At 45.0% G+C, this 21,507-nt stretch overlaps 1 protein-coding gene across 2 annotated transcripts in view; it reads left to right on the top strand.

Moving 5' to 3' along the window:
* Positions 1 to 21,507, top strand: part of TNPO3 (transportin 3) — a 223,501-nt gene that overhangs the window by 68,067 nt on the left and 133,927 nt on the right. For both annotated transcript variants that reach the window (XM_033959585.1, XM_033959586.1), the window contains exon 10: positions 2,510 to 2,601. In XM_033959585.1, coding sequence (XP_033815476.1) covers positions 2,510 to 2,601 — 92 coding nt within the window. The remainder of the gene's footprint in view (positions 1 to 2,509; positions 2,602 to 21,507) is intronic.

A 21,507-nucleotide genomic window follows, 5' to 3' on the forward strand; every position in this document is an offset into this window, starting at 1 on the left:
CCTTCCTTCCCCTAATGGTCTAATGGCTCTTTCTTTTGACCTGAACCACAGTGAGCATAGGCCCCTTCCCCAATATAAGAACATAAAAATAGCCTTACTGGGTCAGACCAATGGTCCACGCCCAGTAACCCATTTTCACGGTGGCCAATCCAGGTCAATAGTACCTGACAAAAAGCCAAAGAGTAGCAACATTCCATGCTACTGATCCAGGTCCAGTGCCCTCCCTGCCCCCTCCTTTCCTTCCAGATACAAGTTCTGGTAGAGGGAAGGGGGGATACTCAACCACTAGGACTTTTTAAAAAAATTTGAGGAAAGGAGGTTGGATTGGGGAGAGTAGACTGTAAGGGCAGAGTGGGTGCTGCTGGACCCCAGGGATGTATGTACGTAGATAGGTAGGTAGTTGGGTGTAAAGGGCATATACATGCCGTGGCATGGTTGTGTTCAATAAATGTCAATCTTTTTATTAGTTACTGAGCCAATCACTGCTCAGGTACTGACAGGAAGGTTGTCGTTTTGCTCTAAGCTGCAAATTATTTTGGCTGTATTTTTGTGAAAGCTTCGCATTAGAAAAGGACTCAACTGTGAACCTTTGAGCATTGGTCCCTCATGGAGTTTGAAATGATAATGTTTCCCCTTCCCTCTACTTGTTTACAGTATTTTGGGGAAAAGGGGAGGTAAATCATGGCAGTTCAGGGTATCATCCAATGTATTTGCCCTGGCTTAGGAGTAGGCAGGCAAGGAGTCATCAAATAGGCAGATGCAATCCACTGTCCTTCCACTTGTTTCCAATATGTGTGAGGGAAGGGAGAGGGGTGACACCCCAGCAAGTAGGTCATGACAGTTCATGTGTGTCAGTTAATGCATTTGTCTTGACTTGGGAGCAGGCAGGCTTCAGGCAGGAGAGTGTGAGGTTTAGTACCAGCTAAATGCAAAGCTGGAAAGATTCCCCAGACTGAGCTGTGGCCTGTACGGTATGTATGGAGTAAGACTGATCAGCACTCATGTATTGATGGGATTAACAGCCCTTTTTTGTTGCTTTGCAAGTAAAGTATGCTGAGCCCTTTATATCCCTCTTTTCTTTACATGGGAAAGTATATCCATCCTCAGGCATGGGGCACAGCTCCAGTTTTTTTACTGAGTTAATATGTGAACAGGTGATGTCATGTGGTTCTCTTCTCACTTTAGGGGCAAAGCCACGGGACGGGCATGGCCTTGCCCGCCCACTCACCCAACCACCATAGGCTGCCGGCAGCAGTTACTACATGCTGCCAGCAGCTAACCCAGAAGCCTTCCCTCTGATATATTTGCTTTTTGCGTCAGAGGGAGGGCAGCTGCCTGAGGAAAAATGGAAATGCTGCATGGGCTGGAAAGGGGGTTGGGGAAGAGGTTGCTGTACAGGCTGGAGAGATAGAAATGGAGGAAAAGAGGTGCCTGCCCACTTTGGACTCACTCCCGCCCAAAATTGGCTGTCTGGCTATGCCACTGCCTTACTCCCTCCCCACTAGAAAAGCAATAGAGGGGACAGCCAGCAGATGGAGCTAGAGAAAAATAGCATATTACAGTCTGAGAAAAGGCTGTACTGAAGGCTTTTTATTTCCAAAAGCTGTAATCAGCAAGCACATCAGATCCCTCTTTTTAAGACGGGGGGGAGACGGTAAGTGTTACAGTCACAAACTCTCACAAAATTTGGGGGGGTGGGGATTGAGGGACCTAGCACCACCAAGTTTTAGCATTCTTGGGCTCTGTGCACTGAGCTCTGTTAGTCCTAGCTTTCTAGTCTGTTCCAAGATGGGGAGGAAAATAAGGCCCCAAAGGACTGTTGCCTGCAGAGTCCCCAGTACTCATCTATGCCCCAGTGGGAATCTGAATGTCATCCTTCTCAGGAGTGTGCCTACTGCTCATAGTTGCTACAGCAAGCTGCATGTCTCCTATTTGTCTAGACTGTTCTGGCAGGACTCAAGGAAAGGAGAGCTAATAGGTAAATTCAAATTTCCCTTTTTTCAGACATTCTTGTTCTCTGGGCCTAAGGATACATTTGAAATAATTGAAAGCTGATTCTTTAAAATAGTGAAGTTTGTAGTTTACCCCAGACTTCACAATTTGCCATAAGGATTGTCTTCCACTGCTGACCGTAATTTGCAGAAAGAATTATAACCACAGACTATTTGCAGAGCTGCTCTTTGATTGCTAAGTGTCTCATTAAAATTATGTTTGCTGCGTTTGGGTTAAAAGTTTGAGCCAGTTTCTGCAGGACTCCCAGCCCTGGACATCTAAATGTCAATCAACAGAATCGGAAATCTGGCCGAGCACCATCAAGCTTACCCCAGACTAGGATTTAAAAAATTTGACTTCATTAAATTGGGGTTGTGAGCTGAGCAGAAAGGGACAACTGTATTCAGAAAGAGGAAGTAGCATGATGATGAATGATTCCTTCCACTCTCTGCAGCTGTACTGGATTTTGGTATGTTTGCATTCCTGCACTTGTTGATGGATGACTCTTTCTGTGCAGTTATACGCCACTTTGAAAGAAGGGAATCCTCCTTGGGAGGTGACAGAAGCTGTTCTCTTCATCATGGCCTCTATAGCAAAGAGTGTTGGCCCGTGAGTATTTGCAGATCCCCTGCTGTACTTGGTGGGGAAGGGTGGGAGCCATGGGGCCAGCATGGTTAGTTTTCAGTTTATACTGAATAGTCAGGTTCCTTTTCTGAGTCACTTCTTCCATACTGCATCTTCCCTGGACCTAGAGCACTAGGTGAGTAGACTGGCAGGTTCTAGTGTACACCAGGCATTTACTTGATGACAGCAGATAGAGAGCATTTATAAATGTGGTGCCCAACTCTAAACTGCCATTGTAGTGTTTTACTTTGTTCATTTCAAAGACTTAAGCTGAAGGTCAGGCATGGTCTCCTGAATACAGTGCCACATGTTAGCCCTTCTAGTAATTTTTGCTGTGTAAAGGAATTGCTTGCACATCACATTCTAAGCTAAGAAAAGGTGTGATGTCATCATTGATTTTTTAGCTTTATTCAGATTTTAACTTCATTCTTTTGTTTATAGCTTTTAGGTGATTATCAAATGCTTGAGAAAAATAAAGTACTGCGATTATCGGACTGCCTCATGTGACTGCATCGAAATCCCTTGGTGCAGTGTTATAAATAATTTAAGAAAGATGAGGCAGCTTGAACAATTTCTGATAATCAGCATGTGCTCTAGGCACACTAAGTTTTTGGCTAAAATGTTGGACAAAATATTACTTCAAAAAGGAAGTCTAGCTTACATATTGAGATGATGTGAGCTGATTAATAAGCAGGACCAAACCTGAAATCTGAGCTTTGTAGTTTCTGTGAGAGATTTCCATGAAAAAATATAGGGGGTATATGTGGATCCTGGTGGAGGGTTAAAAATAAATTCATGCATGCAGGTGAGGTATGTTTTACCTGGTGCATTTGTTCAGGTTTTTGGTTTCTGGTCCCTGCTGAACTAAGTATAGTTATCCCAGGACAAGCAGGCAGGTATTCTCACTAGTGGGTGATGTCATCCGACAGAGCCCCGATTCGGACATCTTGCAAGCATGTCTTGCTTGAAGAAACTCAGAAGTTTCGAGATGCCCGCACCGCGCATGCGCCAGTGCCTTCCCGCCCGATGTACCGGGCGTGTCTCCTCAGTTCTTTTCTTTCCGCGGAGCTGAGAAGTTTCACTTCATTCTGCGCTGACTGAATTTCAGTAAATTTGCCTTCTTTACTACCGCGTTTTGTTATTTATTTGATTTATTTCAATTTTACGTTCTATTTTCTAAAAAAAAAAAAAAAAAGTTAAAATTATTTCTTCCGGCGGTTCGGCCGGGCCGGCCTCGTGGCTTAGGCCGAGCGCCTTCGACCTAGCGGCGACCATTTTCCGGCCTATGTCCCGGCCAATCACCGGTTTTAAAAAGTGCAGCAAGTGCCAGCGTGCGATTTCGTTGACGGACCCGCATCGACGCTGTCTTCAGTGTCTTGGTCCAGAACACGTTCCGAAATCGTGCCGGCCTTGTTCCACGCTCACTGCGCGATCGTTCAAACGGCGCTGCTTACTTTGGGAGTCGATGTTTAAGATGGAGTCTGCCAAAGAGCCGTCTGCTTCTACTTCTACTGCGGTTTCGCCGGTTCGTTCGAAACCTGCATCGACAACTCCTGCATCTGGCATCGTGAAGCCGGCATCGTTCACTCCGACTTCTGCCTCAGTTTCAACATCGGTGCCTATCCCCGTCTCCTCGGTTCAGGTACCGCCTTCCACTGTCCCTCCGGTGGTCATCAAAGTGCCTAAAGCTAGCAAGCAGAAGCACTTGGCCACAAAGGAGCGCGAAGACCGTGCTGGAGGACCCCCTTTCGGTGCGGATCCCTCCATATCGGCTTCGCTGCGATCCCTGCTGGAAGCTCAGTTTGTCGAGCTTATGCACTCTATGGGACCCCGGCTTATCGCCTCCATTCAGGGTGACCTCCCGGTCTCGGCCCCGGGGGGCGATCCGCCCCCTCCCCCTCCCCCTCGTCGTACGATCTCTCTGCTCGACGAGGAGGATCGGCGGAGGGCGGAAGGTGCTTCCAGGCGGGCTTCGTTTAGTGATATGCCACCTTTGGAGCCCATCACGCCCCCTCGACAGCAGAGTGCTGTGTCAGCCCCTGATAGTCGAAGTCCTGGGCATACTGCATCGCAGGAAGAGTTCTTCCGCACTCCATACCAGACCTGGGTGGCGCTGCGTGAGTCCGCATCCTTACCACCTCTGCGATCCACTGCATCGAGTCCAATCCATTCCTTGGAGGCTTCGGGGGATCGTGCGATGCACAGAAGATCTCGTTCCCCATCCCGTCACCGGGAGGGGCATCGATCTCGACACTCATCTCGACACTCCTCCCGTCATTCGGAGGTGTCCCCGCAAAAGAAGATCCAGCGTATGGGATACTCCTCGTCGGATTTATCCCCGCCTGAGGGACCGGAGTATGAGGAACCATCTACCTCCTATTCTCCTTGCCGCTCTCAACTCTCTCTGGATCCGGAGGCTTCCACTTCTTCTAGCCCGTCTCGCCGGCCGGCGCTGGCGGACCAACTTTCTTTTTCATCCTTCCTTCGACAAATGGCGGATGATTTGGATGTGACGTTGGACACTGGTTCTCGATATTCTAAGGAGTATCTGGACACCATGCATTTGCCTCACCCTCCAGCGGAGACACTTCGCCTTCCTCTGCATAAACTGCTTGATCAGACTTTCATGCGTTGTTTTGAGACACCGTATTCCATCCCTGCAGTTCCCAGTAAATTGGATGCTCGATACCGCATCGTCCATCACAAAGGGTTTGAAGGGGCACAACTTTCTCATCAGTCACTTCTGGTCGAGTCCTCCCTCAAACGATCTCATCCCTCCCAGGTTTACGCCTCAGTTCCACCGGGCCATGAAGGGAGGACGATGGATAAATTTGGTAGACGTATCTACCAGAACTCGATGATGGCGACTCGAGTGCTCAATTACAATTTCTTCTTCTCTTCATATTTGGACTTCTTCTTGCCGGTGCTCCGCAAGTTCATCCCTTTTATCGATGCTCAGGCTCGATTCGAGTTTGAAGAAGTGGTGGCGACCCTTTCTCAGTTACGCCTGCAGCTGATGCAATCCTCCTACGATGCCTTCGAGCTCTCGGCACGTGCTGCGGCCTGTTCGGTCGCCATGCGTCGTCTGGCATGGCTTCGTACTATTGATATGGATCCGAACCTCCAAGACAGACTTGCAAATGTGCCTTGTGCGGGGGCGGATCTGTTCGATGAGTCTATCGAGACTGTTACTAAGAAACTTTCGGACCATGAGAAGTCCTTCCAGTCTATTCTGCGGCCTAAACCTAAGCCTCAGCAGTCTCGTCCCTCTAGGCCGCCTCTGATTTACCAGCGGCGTTATCAGCCGAGACAGACTCCTCCTGCGAGACAGCCTGCAAAGAGACAGCCTCCTCAGAAGCCTCAACAGAAGCCTCAGATGCCGGCTGCACCCAAGGCTACTCAGCCTTTTTGACTCTCTTCCAGGGAGCATAACCGACTTCGTTCTGTCTCCCCCCGTTTTTCCCATCGGGGGTCGTCTCCATCATTTTTGTCATCGATGGGAGACAATCACCACGGACCTCTGGGTCCTTACCATCGTAAGAGAAGGATACTCTCTTCATTTCCAACGGGTCCCCCTGGACCACCCGCCAAGAGAGTATCCTTCCAACTCGACGCAGACCGCCCTTCTCCTCCAAGAGGCTCAGGCTCTGCTTCGGCTTCGGGCCGTCGAGCCGGTACCGTTAGATCAGCAAAACCGGGGGTTCTACTCCCGGTACTTCCTGGTCCCGAAGAAGATGGGCGATCTGCGTCCCATTTTGGACCTTCGAGTCCTCAACAAGTTTTTGGTCAAGGAGCAGTTCCGCATGCTGACCCTTGCTTCTCTCTATCCCCTCCTCGAACAGAACGATTGGTTATGCTCTCTGGACCTCAAGGAGGCCTACACTCACATCCCTATTCATCCGGCCTCCCGCAAGTTCCTCAGATTTCGGGTGGGACATCTACATCTGCAGTATCGTGTGCTGCCATTCGGCCTTTCCTCATCTCTCAGAGTCTTTACGAAGTGTCTGGTGGTGGTGGCCGCTGCACTCCGAAACATGGGTCTTCAGGTGTTTCCATACCTCGACGACTGGCTCATCAAGGCACCATCGGCTCTAGGGGTCATTTCGGCGACCTTGACTACAATTTGTTTCCTGCAGAGTTTGGGCTTCGAGATCAACTTCCCCAAGTCACATCTTCAGCCCACCCAGTCTCTCCCCTTTATCGGGGCTGTTCTGGATACCGTTCAACTTCGAGCATTCCTCCCTCCTCAACGCATGGATGCTCTCCTTCTACTCTGCCAGTCGGTGTCTTCTCGCCCGTCCATCTCGGCGAGACACATGATGGTCCTCTTGGGCCACATGGCATCTACAGTTCATGTGACGCCTTTTGCCAGACTACATCTCAGAATTCCTCAATGGACCCTGGCATCTCAGTGGACTCAGGTGTCCGACCCGTTGTCCCGTCACATTGTGGTCACTCCTGCTCTACGGCAGTCTCTTCTCTGGTGGATGACCTCTTCGAATCTATCCAGAGGTTTGCTGTTTCATTCTCCTCCCCACCAGAAAGTTCTAACGACCGATTCATCGAACTATGCATGGGGGGCCCATCTGGATGGTCTTCGCACTCAGGGGTTCTGGACCAGTGCGGAACGACTCCATCAAATCAATCTTCTGGAGCTCAGAGCCATCTTCAATGCTCTCCAAGCTTTTCAACATCTGCTTCACGACATGGTGGTCCTTATTCGCACAGACAATCAGGTCGCCATGTATTATGTCAACAAACAAGGGGGCACGGGCTCGGCCCCTCTTTGTCAGGAAGCTCTTCGAGTCTGGGATTGGGCGATTCGCCACAACACCTTCCTCAGAGCAGTCTACATTCAGGGGAAAGACAACGTCTTAGCAGACAAATTGAGTCGTCTTCTCCAGCCTCACGAATGGACGCTCCATTCCAAACCCCTTCATCAGATCTTTGCTCAGTGGGGAACGCCTCAGATAGACCTCTTTGCAGCCCCTCACAACTTCAAACTGCCTCAGTTTTGCTCCAGGATCTACACTCCTCTCCGCCTCGAGGCAGACGCCTTTCTACTGGAGTGGGGGAATCGCTTCCTATATGCGTTTCCTCCATTTCCTCTCATTCAGAAGACTCTGGTCAAGTTGAGATCAGACCATGCCACCATGATTCTGATTGCTCCTCGGTGGCCCAGACAACCTTGGTACTCCCTTCTACTTCAACTGTGCAGCAGGGAGCCAGTACTTCTTCCAGTGTTTCCTTCACTACTTATTCAACATCAAGGTTCACTACTTCATCCCAACCTGCAGTCTCTCCACCTGACAGCTTGGTTCCTTTCAACATAACTCCTCACCAGTTCTCTCAAGCAGTGAGGGAGGTCTTGGAGGCTTCCAGGAAACCTGCTACTCGACAATGCTATTCCCAAAAATGGACTAGATTCTCTTCCTGGTGTATTTCCAATGCCACGGAACCTCAGCGAGCTTCCCTATCTTCTGTATTGGACTATCTTCTACACCTGTCTCAGTCTGGTCTCAAGTCTACCTCTATACGAGTCCACCTGAGTGCTATTGCGGCTTTCCATCAGCCTCTACAGGGGAAACCTTTGTCTGCTCATCCTGTGGTTTCCAAATTTATGAAAGGGCTTTTTCATGTCAACCCTCCTATCAAACCTCCTCCTGTGGTTTGGGATCTCAATGTTGTCCTGTCTCATCTTATGAAGCCTCCGTTTGAACCTCTCAACACGGCTCCACTTAAGTATCTCACCTGGAAGGTGGTTTTTCTGGTGGCCCTCACGTCGGCTCGTCGGGTCAGTGAGCTTCAGGCCCTAGTGGCGGATCCACCGTTCACTGTATTCCATCATGACAAGGTGGTTCTCCGTACTCATCCAAAATTCTTGCCTAAAGTGGTCTCTGAATTTCACATCAACCAATCCATCGTGCTTCCAGTGTTCTTTCCAAAGCCTCATTCTCATCCTGGGGAATCTGCTTTGCACACTCTGGACTGTAAACGTGCTCTAGCTTTCTACTTGGATCGCACAAAGCCACACAGAACTGCTCCTCAACTTTTCGTCTCCTTTGATCCAAACAAGTTGGGACGACCTGTATCGAAGCGCACCATCTCTAACTGGATGGCGGCTTGTATCTCTTCCTGCTATGCCCAGGCTGGATTATCCCTTCCCTGTAAGGTCACAGCCCATAAGGTCAGAGCAATGGCAGCCTCTGTAGCCTTCCTCAGATCAACACCGATTGAGGAGATTTGTAAGGCTGCCACTTGGTCCTCGGTTCATACATTCACCTCTCATTATTGTCTGGACACTTTCTCCAGACGGGATGGACAGTTTGGCCAAACAGTGTTACAAAATTTGTTCTCTTAAGTTGCCAACTCTCCCACCATCCCATTGGGGTTAGCTTGGAGGTCACCCACTAGTGAGAATACCTGCCTGCTTGTCCTGGGATAAAGCAATGTTACTTACCGTAACAGTTGTTATCCAGGGACAGCAGGCAGCTATTCTCACGTCCCACCCACCTCCCCTGGGTTGGCTTCTCAGGCTAGCTACCTGAACTGAGGAGACACGCCCGGTACATCGGGCGGGAAGGCACTGGCGCATGCGCGGTGCGGGCATCTCGAAACTTCTGAGTTTCTTCAAGCAAGACATGCTTGCAAGATGTCCGTATCGGGGCTCTGTCGGATGACATCACCCACTAGTGAGAATAGCTGCCTGCTGTCCCTGGATAACAACTGTTACGGTAAGTAACATTGCTTTTTATGCTTATCATATTTTGAAGTGATGTTCTGAACTTTCGCTTGACAATAGAATATTAGTTTGTCAGACTAACAGTGGCACAGAAAGAGAAAGGAATTACATTTTTTTTATAGTGGTATAAAAGCTTCAAAGGGAAGGAAAAGCTTATGGTGACTATTCAGACTGACTCTGCACTTGGCTTCTTTGTGTCAGTGGCTTCAGTAACCATATACTAACCATACTTCCAGAGACTTGAGTGGTGAAACTAAGAAGGTAAGATAGAGAAGCAAAAGCCAGGGAAAGAGGGCAGGCTAACACCAGGGTGCGGAGTGCATTCTGTTTTGCACTTCACAAGTGATTTTCACAAAATCATTTTGAATAACATGGTCTAGTCGACTGTGATGCAGAGAAATACAGGTTAGCACAAAAGTTGATACTTATTAATTGAATAACTGTGTGTTTGTGACTAGTTTTTAGGAGTTATAATTCTCCAAGGACAAGCTGGATAGTAAGCCCTTATGAGGAAATGTCATTTAACAGAACCTGGCACAGGAAAGCTTTCTCTAGGTTTACTGTTCTTAAGCATTTTAGACTTCTATTGCATGTGTGCAGCACTGTGATATCATGTAGGACCACCTTAATTCTTGCTTTTCTTGCACAGCTGCTGAGATGTGCTCCCTTTCATTGAGTTTCTTCCTCAGAAGAAAATTTCTTGATTTCATGTGAGGGCTATCTTATTTCACAAATGGTGTTAGATTCCCTAGTCAGGGTATTTAGGCATTTACTGTTTATTTTTTGCATCTGTCAGTCACTGGATCCAATTGGGCAGTTAGGATTATTTTTAGTTTACCATAATCAAGTTGTTTGATTTTACTTTAGATACATTTTTCATTATACCATGGAAGAAGATCCCTAGTGGCTTTAAGACTTGCAGGTGGTACATACAGCAAGACCCTATTGGGAGCCATTTAGCATAATTGACACTTCCAGTGCCTAGGGCTTAGCCATAAAACCTTTCAAAGAGTTATAAGTGTCAAGTTATAACATGTGGAGGATTTAATAACTGCTCTTTATGGTGCTTTTAAATCCAATCTACATTTGTTGGAGATACTAGAATTCAGAAGTTGAGCCAAACATGGAGGAGATCTCAATCTTCCTCAGCATTAAACATTGACAGGCTGCATTGGGCTCACGCATTGACCAGTTCCCAGCCAAAAAGGTAAAAGATTCCACCTCTTTTGCATTAGTCCTCAAAAGTGCAATGCCAGGAGTACAAAGAAATTGGCAGTTGCCCTATCTTAAGTGCCCCTGAAGACATAAATACTTAACTACCTTCACATCAGATGGGGCACATCATTCTCAGAGTCTAAGATTAGGCCTTCCATATAGGTGGCACTGGAAGATGTGGCCTAACCTGCTGTTGGAACCTGCAGTTTTTAAGGAAAAACCTGATAGAAAGATACAAGAGAAAGCCTTTCAGACATCTAGTTTGATTCCATGTTCAACACCAGCAATAAGGCAGAAAAATGTCCCACTGATGCTTGCAAGCATTTCACTGGTGCATCAAAGGGTCTTAACATTGATATACTCAATATTAACACTTTAGGCAGCGGATATGATAGTTACCCCAGGCATTGAGGTCAGAGACCCAGAAGACAAAAGGAGCCCTCATTGAGACCTTGACTACTAGCTAAGCAGTTGTGGAGTTCCATATACAAAGCAACAGTTCTCTGAAAAGGAAGTCTGCATTGGTTATCATTTGGATCCCTCTTCTCCACAGTTTAGTAGGAGGCTATGTTCTATCTAAGCGGAGCACGTTAGCAATTGCTCATACATCTAGGAACATTGCTCATAAAAATACTTGCAAATCTGGAAAATTGTTGCTTTTTAGAAATTTTTGCTCACATGAAAAAAAATTTGCATCCACCCAACCAATCCTTAGAAGGGAGCATTGGTAGGAGATAGGATAATGTATTTCATAATGAACTGCAACATCAGACAAATGGGCCTTGTAAAAGAAGGCTACAGATTACATCTGCATCCTCTCCTATTAACTCAGACCTCCACTGTTGCATCAGTAATTTTTAGCACAAGAGGTACAGTCATTTCTAGCAGATGCCATAGATGAGGACCCCAAATGTCAAGTAAGACCAGTATATTCAAAATACTTTTCTTATTCAAAAGAGGAAAAATGCTGCCCATATTAGACCTCAGAGCCTTGAATAGATTTGTAGTAAAGGAAAAACTCAGAATGAATACATTAACAACTATCCGTCCACTCATAGAGAAGAACAGCTGATTTAATAATTCACTCAACATAAAGGATGTCTACTCCTATCCTGAATATTGAAAATACTTGCACTTCAAAAGTTTCTTGCACAATGTTTCTAGTAGGAGTTTCTATCCTTCAGTTTGTCATCAGTACCAAAGGTATTTACCAAGTGCATGGCAGTGTCTTTGTAAGGAAATTTGTTTTTCCCTATCTCAACAACTGGCTGTTGGCGGGAAATACCACAAAAGAAGTCATAGAAGCTCAGCTACACTCAAAGCACTAGGATTCATTATCAGTACAGAAAAAGCCATTTGAGTCAACTCATTTGGTAGTTTATAGGCACATACTCCAACAACAGAATTTTTTCCTTGTCACCAATGTGCGCACTCTATCTTTAGTATAAATACTTTCACTGACGCCTCATGTCCCTGCTAGACAGAGGCGGTCCAGAGGAGGGCGACGAAAATGATAGGAGGCTTGCGCCAGAAGACGTAAGAGGAGAGACTGGAAGCCCTGAATATGTATACCCTAGAGGAAAGGAGAGACAGGGGAGATATGATTCAGACGTTCAAATACTTAAAGGGTATTAATGTAGAACAAAATCTTTTCCAGAGAAAGGAAAATGGTAAAACCAGAGGACATAATTTGAGGTTGAGGGGTGGTAGATTCAGGGGCAATGTTAGGAAATTCTACTTTACGGAGAGGGTGGTGGATGCCTGGAATGCGCTCCCGAGAGAGGTGGTGGAGAGTAAAACTGTGACTGAGTTCAAAGAAGCGTGGGATGAACACAGAAGATTTAGAATCAGAAAATAATATTAAATATTGAACTAGGCCAGTTACTGGGCAGACTTGTACGGTCTGTGTCTGTGTATGGCCGTTTGGTGGAGGATGGGCAGGGGAGGGCTTCAATGGCTGGGAGGGTGTAGATGGGCTGGAGTAAGTCTTAACAGAGATTTCGGCAGTTGGAACCCAAGCATAGTACCGGGTAAAGCTTTGGATTCTCGCCCAGAAATAGCTAAGAAGAAAAAAAATAAAATAAAAAAATTTAAATTGAATCAGGTTGGGCAGACTGGATGGACCATTCGGGCCTTTATCTGCCGTCATCTACTATGTTACTATGTTAAGGATATTAAAACATATGGCAGCAACAATCCAAGTGATTTCCTTTGCTTGACTGCATATGAAATAACTGTAGTGGGAGCTCCAAGTCCAGTGGAAATTGACATACTCAACCTCTTGTCAATCAATATTCAAATGACAGACTATTCAGACAGCATTGAGTAGTGGACAGACCCCATCAATTTACTCAAGGAAAGATTTCCATCCCACTCCTCCCCCATAACCTCCCTTGCTCTTGTTGACAGATGCTTCAACTGCAGAATATGAAGCCCATTTTGAAACTGGTCAGACACAAGACATCTAGTTATTTGGAGAAAAAAAGTAGTTCTTTATCGTCCTTCCAGACCAGCACAGATGGATGGGTTTATGCTCCTCTGCCAGCAGGTAGAGACTGAGAACATATTGAATTTTGGCAGTAGTACAAGTGAGCTGTACAGTCCCATCGACACACAGTCTGTTTTCTGCCTTTTTTTTTTTTTTTCCAAATTCTTTATTCATTTTTCCATCTTACATCAAGAACACAATATTACATCATTTAAACCTTGTAAACATAACTTGTATTTCTTCTAACATCATCTTAAAAAACATAAATTTATACCCTCCCCGCCCACCCTTCCCACAAATATTTTAATCAAAAATATCATATAAATATTATATTCTTATCTATCTTACCTGTCTTTTTTTTAATGTCCAGATAGAGCTTGGGGGACCCTTTCATGAGCGCCACACAACACTCGGGTGGCCTTGTCCCTCTCCCCATATTCCCCCCACGTTCCCAACTTTTATTTAGAAGTGCCTCAACTGTATGCCTTGCAACAATCGGGCAAAGACTACAGCTTTGAGAGCCTGTGGGGTCTGCTCCTTTGTTAAAGTTTTTTTAATTAAAAAAAAGAAGTCCTGAGGCAGTGCAAGTCTGCAAGGAAGCCTTTAATTGAGCTTAATTGATTTTTGTGGCTAACTGGCATTTAGTTTTTTCCTTCCCAGCGGTTTACAATGAGCGCTTTAAGAGACTGAAAAAGTGCTCATTATGTGCCCAACAAGTAGTTGATGCGGCCAGCATGTGCACAAGGTGCTTCGGCTGCTGCGAGAAGAAATCCTCATTGGCTTCAGCTGCCGGCGAGCAGGATTCCCTTTCGCGTGTGCACCACTTGTCGACTATAGGCAGTGGAGAAGCCGGGATTTCTCGTACGTCCCACACAGGGATTTCCTCAGCCGGCAGTCAGGGAACTCGGGTTTCCCTTATTGCCAATAGTGCTGGGAATTCCCTTACCGCTACAACAGATGCTACCCTGCAGTTCTGCTTTAGCAGCTGGGCCCACTCAGGAATCTTTGCCACTACAGCTATCAGGGGAGTTTTTCGGCAAGCTTTTCATTGGTTTTGGTGGGAAGCTCCACCATTTGCCTGTGGCCTCAGATGATTTCTCTCCTCTTTTAGAAAGACAGGAACAGGTCTTGGGTGTTTCTTCTGCACCTGTAAAGTGTGCCTTTTTGCCACCAGGGGGTTTTGCCCCTGATTTGAGTTAGCCATGTACAAGGCTTACTTGCAGGCATCTAGGAGTCCTGCTTTTTCCCTAATGGGCCTCTGGTTCTTCCGGGGGGGTCTCTCCCTCCGGCATCTGCCCCCATCCAACCCCCACTACTTCTATCTAAGTGTCTTTGGGTTTTGTGAGATGAGGATTTTTTCCTCGCTGACGCAGTTTCATTCGATGAGGAATTGGACCTCATGGAAGACCTCCCCAAGATCCCCTCAGGGAGGGGGAGCGGGGGTGCAGATGATGCGGACGGTTGGGTTTCTGAGCTGCCAATTGGTGAGGACGCTTCGGTCATTCGCATTTTTCACCAGGAAGAGCTGTAGGAGCTTATTCTTCAGGTGTCTTCAGTTTTGTGGTAGAAGCTAAGGACCCCCCTTGGGTTGTGAACCCTCTGCTTCTGGGGATCTAGTCGACTCCCTTTCTTTTCCTATGCATCAGGATATTTGGGATGTGGTACACGCTCAGTGGAAGACTCTGGATATATGCCTTTTTGCCTGACGCAGTTCTATGGCTCATCTCTATCCCATTCCTAATGGGGCGAGGGATACTTCTAAGTCTCTTGTGGTTGATATTGTAGTCTCAGCCATTGCTCACAGGCACACAATGCCCATGGAAGGCGGTTTGCCTTGAGAGACTCCCCGGACTGCAATATGGAGTCTCTCCTTAAAAAGAGTATTGATGTGGCTGCCTTGGTGGCTATTTGTGGCAGTCTAGTGCCCCGGGCTTGTTTCTGGTGGTCTGAGTGTGTCTTTGATCAGGAGTCTGCTGATTAGACCTTAGTGAATCAGGAGTTGGTTAAGATTGAGCTTGGTGCTTCTTATCTTTCTGATGCCTTGTATGATTTGTTGCAGGCATCTGCCAAGTCTATGGCCCTTGGGGTGGCCATTCGTACCCTGTGGCTTCATGGTTGGTTGGTGGATGCGGCCTCAGTCTAAGCTCAGTAAATTTCCTTTTCAGGGTTCTTTCCTTTTCTTGGAGAAGAGTTGGATAAGCTTGTTCAGGCCTTGAGTGATTCTAAGGTGCTTCAGCTTCTGGAGGACTGACCTCATCCAGCAGCTCAGGGTGGCGCCAGCTGTGGGCATCTGCATGAGTTTCATCGATATCGCTTGGGCTAGGGTTCAGCCTCTTTCCCTTCCAGAGGACACTTCTTTTAGCGCATGCAGTCCTTTCTGGGAGTCTGCCTGGGAGGGTGTCATGACTCCTCCGCTAGCTCCACCTCTGCCTGTCCGGCCCAATGACTCAGTTTGGGTCCTTACCCTGGTTCCTGTAGGCACCCATTTGCAGGAGTTTACTAGGGGTGGGCCAAGATTACGATAGATCAGTGGGTCCTGGAGGTGATTCGGAATGGCTATGCTCTTGAGTTTTACCGGCCCTTGCCAGATCTTTTCCCCTCTTCTCCTTGTCAGACAACTTGAAAAAAGTGGGCTTTTCATCAAATGCTGCAGAGATTACTGGACCTCAGAGTGGTGGTTCCAGTGCCCCCTTTGTAGATTCGCACCAGCAGGTACTCCATTTAATTTGCGGTGCTCAAGAAAGAGAGGGGGTCTTTTTGGCCTATTTTGAATCTGAAAGGTATAAACAGGGCACTCCGGATTCTGTTTTTTCGCAAGGAGACCCTGAAGTTCATGATTCTCGCTGTTCAGCCTGGAGAATTTCTGACTTCTCTCAAATTAACGGAGGCCTACCTTCATATTCCGATTCGGACTTCCCATCAGCGCTTCCTTCGCTTTGCGATTTTAGGAAAGCACTATCAGTTTTGTGTGCTTCTGTTTGGTCTGGCCAGGGCTCCATGGACATTTCACCAAGGTTATGGTGGTGGTGTGGTGGTCTTGCACAAGGAAGGCATTCTGTTATGGCTCACTCTTTTAGAGTCTCCAGACCGGTATAGGACCCCACCCTATCTGTTGTTCTTGCAGGTATTGTTTGTGCAGATTTTGCTTTTCGGCGGGTTCTAGTATTTTTTCTAAAGCCAGGGAGATCTAAGAATAGCAGCTGTGGCTTGGCTTGCGTAGCTGGGGAGTTGTGGGGTCCTTTTTGCTAAAGGGATCTCTCCTTTGCATTTTCAAACAGCATTCATGTAGGTTAGTTGTTACTCCTGTTTGGAGTCTTGTTTTCTGTTTATAGTTGTTTTTTCTCGGTTCTGCTTGGCTATTCGGCAGACTGAAGGATATAGGGGAGAGGGCACCGATTATATACTATTCCAAAGTTTTGTCTGTCTCCATCTGCTGGTCATGATAAGATATAACTCATCTGTAAGACCTATAACAGTCTGGAGAGTCTAAAAGAAAATTAGCAGGTAAGAATTTTGGAGGGAGAATATCACTTACCCAGGTAGCCCCCCCCCCTCCCTGTTCTTAGTAGGGGAATTCTCACTGAATTGCTAAGAGAGAGAAGAGAAACACACCAGGCACACTCAACTAGAATCATAATATACAGTAACTGAAGCTTCAGGGAGATTTCTATCTGATGCTTAAAACATCATCATCAAGAAATGACTTCCCGAAGCATACAGCACCGACTTCTTTTATTGAAATGTTTGGAGGCAAAATAAAAGGCAAAGGTCAAATTATCGGTATTGATTACATATGTCACAAGATGCAAGCCATAGGTCATATGGACAATGGACAAAAGATACATTACACATGTCATAAATCATAAGGTCATAACGTCATAAAACCCTTTATCTTCAAGCAAAGATGTTTTCTAGGGCAGAGTGCAAGTTTCTACCATAGCAAGTCTTTGCTGATATATCAGAGCAATATTCTTTATACCTATATTTCACTATATAGGTTTTCAGTGTGTGTGTGGTAGGGGGGAGGTGTAATCCTCACATAGCCCCTTTCAGGGTCTACAGAACCTAATTTCTCCTTATCCTCCAAGAAAATGTCCAAACCTTTTTTAAAATCAGCTACAATAACTGCTCTTAACACATCCCCCTGGCAATGCATTCTAGAGCTTAACTATTCTCTTGAGTGGAAAAATGTTTCCTCTTATTGGTTTTAAAAGTGTTTCCCGTAACTTCGAGTATCCCTTAGTCTTTGTAATTTTTGAAAGAGTAATATCTCCGCTCAGCTGTCTCTTTTCCAATTCAAAGAGCTCAAACCTTTTTAATCTTTCCAAATGTGAGAGGAGTTCCATCCTCTTTATCATCTTGGTCGTTCCTCTTTGAACCTTTTCTAGTTCCGCTATATCTTTTTTGAATTGAAAGGTGAGGTTGCTGACCCTCAAGGTAGACACTAGTATTTGGTAACTATTATTTGGGTTATTTTTCCCAATGTACATCACTTTGCATTTGTCCATATTAAATTTCATCTGTCATTTGTATGCCCAGACTTCCTGTTTCCTAAGGACTGCTTGCAAATTTTGCACAGTCCATACGTGTTTAAACACTTTATTGTCACCTCACTTTTCTCTCCAATTTCCAGATCATTTTTAAATAAGTTAAATAGCATTGGTCCTAGTACAGATCCAAAGGGCAGATGAAATTTAATGTGGACAAATGAAAAGTGATGTTCATTGGGAAGAATAATTCATAGTTACTAGATGTTAGGGTCCACCTTAATTAAGGGTCATTGCCTAAGAAAAAAAAAAATCTAGGTGTCATTGTATACAATATGCTAAAACCTTCCACCTGATGTGCAGTGGCAGCCTAAAAAACAAACAAGATGCTAGGACTTATTAGAAAAGGGATGGTAAATAAGACTAAGAATATTATAATGCCTCTGGATCACTCCATGCATGAGAGAGATTTGCCTGCACTGCCTTCTTGGTATGCAAATCTCTCTCATGCATGTTCATTGTGGATATCCTGAAAACCTGGCCTGCCGATATATCTTGAGGACCGGACTTGGCAGCCCTGCTCCATGGTGTGACCTCACCTTGAGTATTATGTTCAATTCTGGTCGCCATATCTAAAAAAAAGATATAGCGGAATTAGAAAAAGTTCAAAAAAGAGCAACCAGGATGTTAAAGGGGATGGAACTCCTCTTATATGAGGAAAGACTAAAGAGTTTAGGGCTCTTCAGCTTGGGGGAGATATGATTGAAGTCTGCAAAATCCTGGGTGGTGTAGAATGGGTACAAATAAGTTGATTTTTTTTACTCCATTAAAAATCACAAGGACTAGGAGACATTCAATGAAGTTACAGGGAAATTCTTTTAAAACCAATAGGAGAAAATATTTTTTTCACTAAAAGAAAGATAAGCTCTGGAACATGTTGCCAGAAGATGTGGTAATAGTAGTAAACATAGATGGGTTTAAAAGGAAGTTTGGTCAAGTTCTGGAGGAAAAATTAATAGTCTGATATTGAAACAGACATGGAAGCCAATGCTTGCCCTATGATTGGTAGCGTGGAATGTTGCTACTATTTGGGGGGTTTGCCAGGTACTTATAACCTGGATTGACCACTGTGGAAACAGGATACTAAGTTAGATGGACCATTGGTCTGATCCAGTATGGTTATTCTTATGTTCTCCTTTAGCACCAGTACTGAAGACTGCTGCTGCACTGCAGGTAATTCAAATCTTAAAGGGACTGTGTCAGGAAAGCACAAATCCTCCTTAAAGGAGTCTCATTATATTCCGTTAAAAATAATACTCTCAAATCACAGTTTCTATTTATTCAATGTTCTATACCGTCCTCCCAGGGGAGCTCAGAATGGTTTAGATGAATTTATTCAGGTACTCAAGCATGAATTTATTCAGGTACTCTAGCATTTTTCTTATAAATCCTATAATCTTCTTCCAAATTATAATAATTCTAACATTATAATGTGAAGTGCTCAGACCCACAGCCACAAGTGCTAAATGTGATATACACAAGTAAGGCTTGCCATCAGAACCATCATAGCACTCTCAGGTTCCACCGCCAATATGCATTATTTCAATCTCTGCTTCTCAGTATAAATATTGAAAACCAACAATATACTTATCTCTATATGATGAACTCTGTGGCAGTATTTGAAAGGCAATTCTGTGCAGCTAACTTATCAACTCCCAAAGCTGCTATCTTCAAGCTGGCCCCCCGACTCGAGTTTCACTTTCCTTATGTTTCTTCAGGAGGGACGGTAGAATAAAAGAAAATCAATCACACACCAGCTAGTACACATACTTTAAATGTCTAACTTTTTAAAAAACTTTAACTATCCAGTCTAATACAGCAATAAATAACTGCTTCCATAAGTAGACAAACTCACAGACCAGTGTGTGATTGATGATGCACTTCCTGTGTTACTCATTCACCATGTTTAAATCTCTCTACTCAGAATGACATAGGATACAGCCAGGAGAACATTGCGAGGAGCTCCCAGCCCGTCCTAGAGCTGGAACCACTATCTCCGCATTCAGACCCAAAGGGTTCAATGTATGCCAGTAAAAAAATAAACTTTTGCTCCTGTAGCAACAAATATTGAGACACATCCCCTGATTAACTGCCTGCAAAAGGACAGTGTATAACAGTTAAAAAGATAGCAAAATTCATCACACATATCAACTATGTACAACAAGACATGGCCTGATGTCTTTAGCTCTGTTTTCTCAAATGCAGCAGAATCGGGTAGGTCTCAAAGAAAGATTAGCAAATAAGACCAAATTTCCTCATAACCCACTCATCTCTCATTAAAGTTGTATTCCACATTAAGCGTTTGAGTCCTAACTCCAACCCACTTGGAAAGCACCGATATCTGTTTGTCATTCCTTTTTTGTAGTCTCCTACCCTATCTGCCTTATTTCCTCTGTAATTCCCTACCTGAGCTGTGTGTATAGATTCACTCTTTTTGTCCTGTTTGTCATAATTAGATTGTAAACTCTTTTAAGCAGGGACCGTCTCCTGCGTATTTAATGTATGGCGCTGCATAGGTCTGGTAGTGCTACAGAAATGATGATTAGTAATAAAACTGAAGACAGCACTGTAGGTAGAGATTGACATGGGGACAAATTTGTCCCAATCCCCACAGGAACTCAATTTCCCTGTCCTGTCCCCACGAGTTTTGTCGCTGTCGCTCCCCCATTCCTGTAAGCTCTGCCTTAACTGCAGAAGCCTTGAACCCTTATGATTTTAAAGTGTTTGAGGTTTGTGCAGATGAGGGCAGAGCTTGCAGGAATGGGATAGGAAAATGTGTTCCGGGGGGGACAGGGAAAAATTTGTCCATATGTCATTCTCTACCTGTGTGTTGTCATAGACTGGGAACTGCTGCATATGTACATTTGAAATGTAAAGGTTCTTTAGAGTTGTAAAGCTAGAGAAGGATTTCTTACAGTGGGCTTCATTTGATGACATTACCCATTTATAAAACTTCTATCCTGCTGTCTTTAGAAAATGCCTGCTACAGGTAAGTAGCTTGATTCTTTTTTCATGTCAGGTCAAATCAACATGAGCTAAGGAGGATCTTGTCTCGGTCAAGTGAATTTTAGGGTATGAGTTCCGTTTATTCTCAAAGTTGTAAATTGTATGGTGTGCCTTGGCATTTTACAAGCTCACCTAAAAATTATTTCATTTTTCTTTTGAAAGAGAATCTAAAATTTCATAAGCAAACATAGGCAATCAAGAGAGATGGCCTGCCAGAACTCAAAAATATAAGGATTACAGAGACATCGATAATACTATTAAAAAAAAGTCATTCAAATTCCTTCAATTTTTCTAGTTCTCATAAATGTAGTTGTCAATGCAGTATAACGATAGGCCTATATTTTATAGAATATTTCAAATACAGTACTTGGGCCAGCTCAGTGACAGTACTACACGCTGCTACATGGAAGTATCTGAGCTTGATCCCTGAGCCAGTTCTGCCAATGCCCAGGCCGCTGAGGATACTATGGCAGCTATGTTCACAACCCCTGCAGCTGGGGAGTCCCAGTTGTTGCACAATGGTAACAACTTGTGGCTGCATTTAAGGTCCATAATTTGCAGAGTAATAGGAGCTCTAGTGCATGACCTTTGGCCAAGGACCGTCACTACTGTGGCTGGGAAAGTTGGGGGGATATGAAGTAGTTTCAGATGAAGGTTCATAGTGCTAGATTTCAGCTCTGTTTCTAACAGATGTAAGGAGTAGAAGGAAACTGCTGTAACTCTTCTCAGTCTCCTATAAAATTAAAATAGCGATTTACATTGCAAAAAATAAGAATCGATTTCAAATCATGTGACTACATCAAAATCTTACTGTTTTTGTATTGTTGATCTTGCTTCTTTGTTCCACTCGCAGAAGGATTTTTGGACATACAGAAATCTGCTGGATATAATTA

The sequence above is a fragment of the Geotrypetes seraphini genome, chromosome 9 (assembly GCF_902459505.1).
Source record: "Geotrypetes seraphini chromosome 9, aGeoSer1.1, whole genome shotgun sequence".
Lineage (NCBI taxonomy): Eukaryota > Metazoa > Chordata > Amphibia > Gymnophiona > Dermophiidae > Geotrypetes > Geotrypetes seraphini.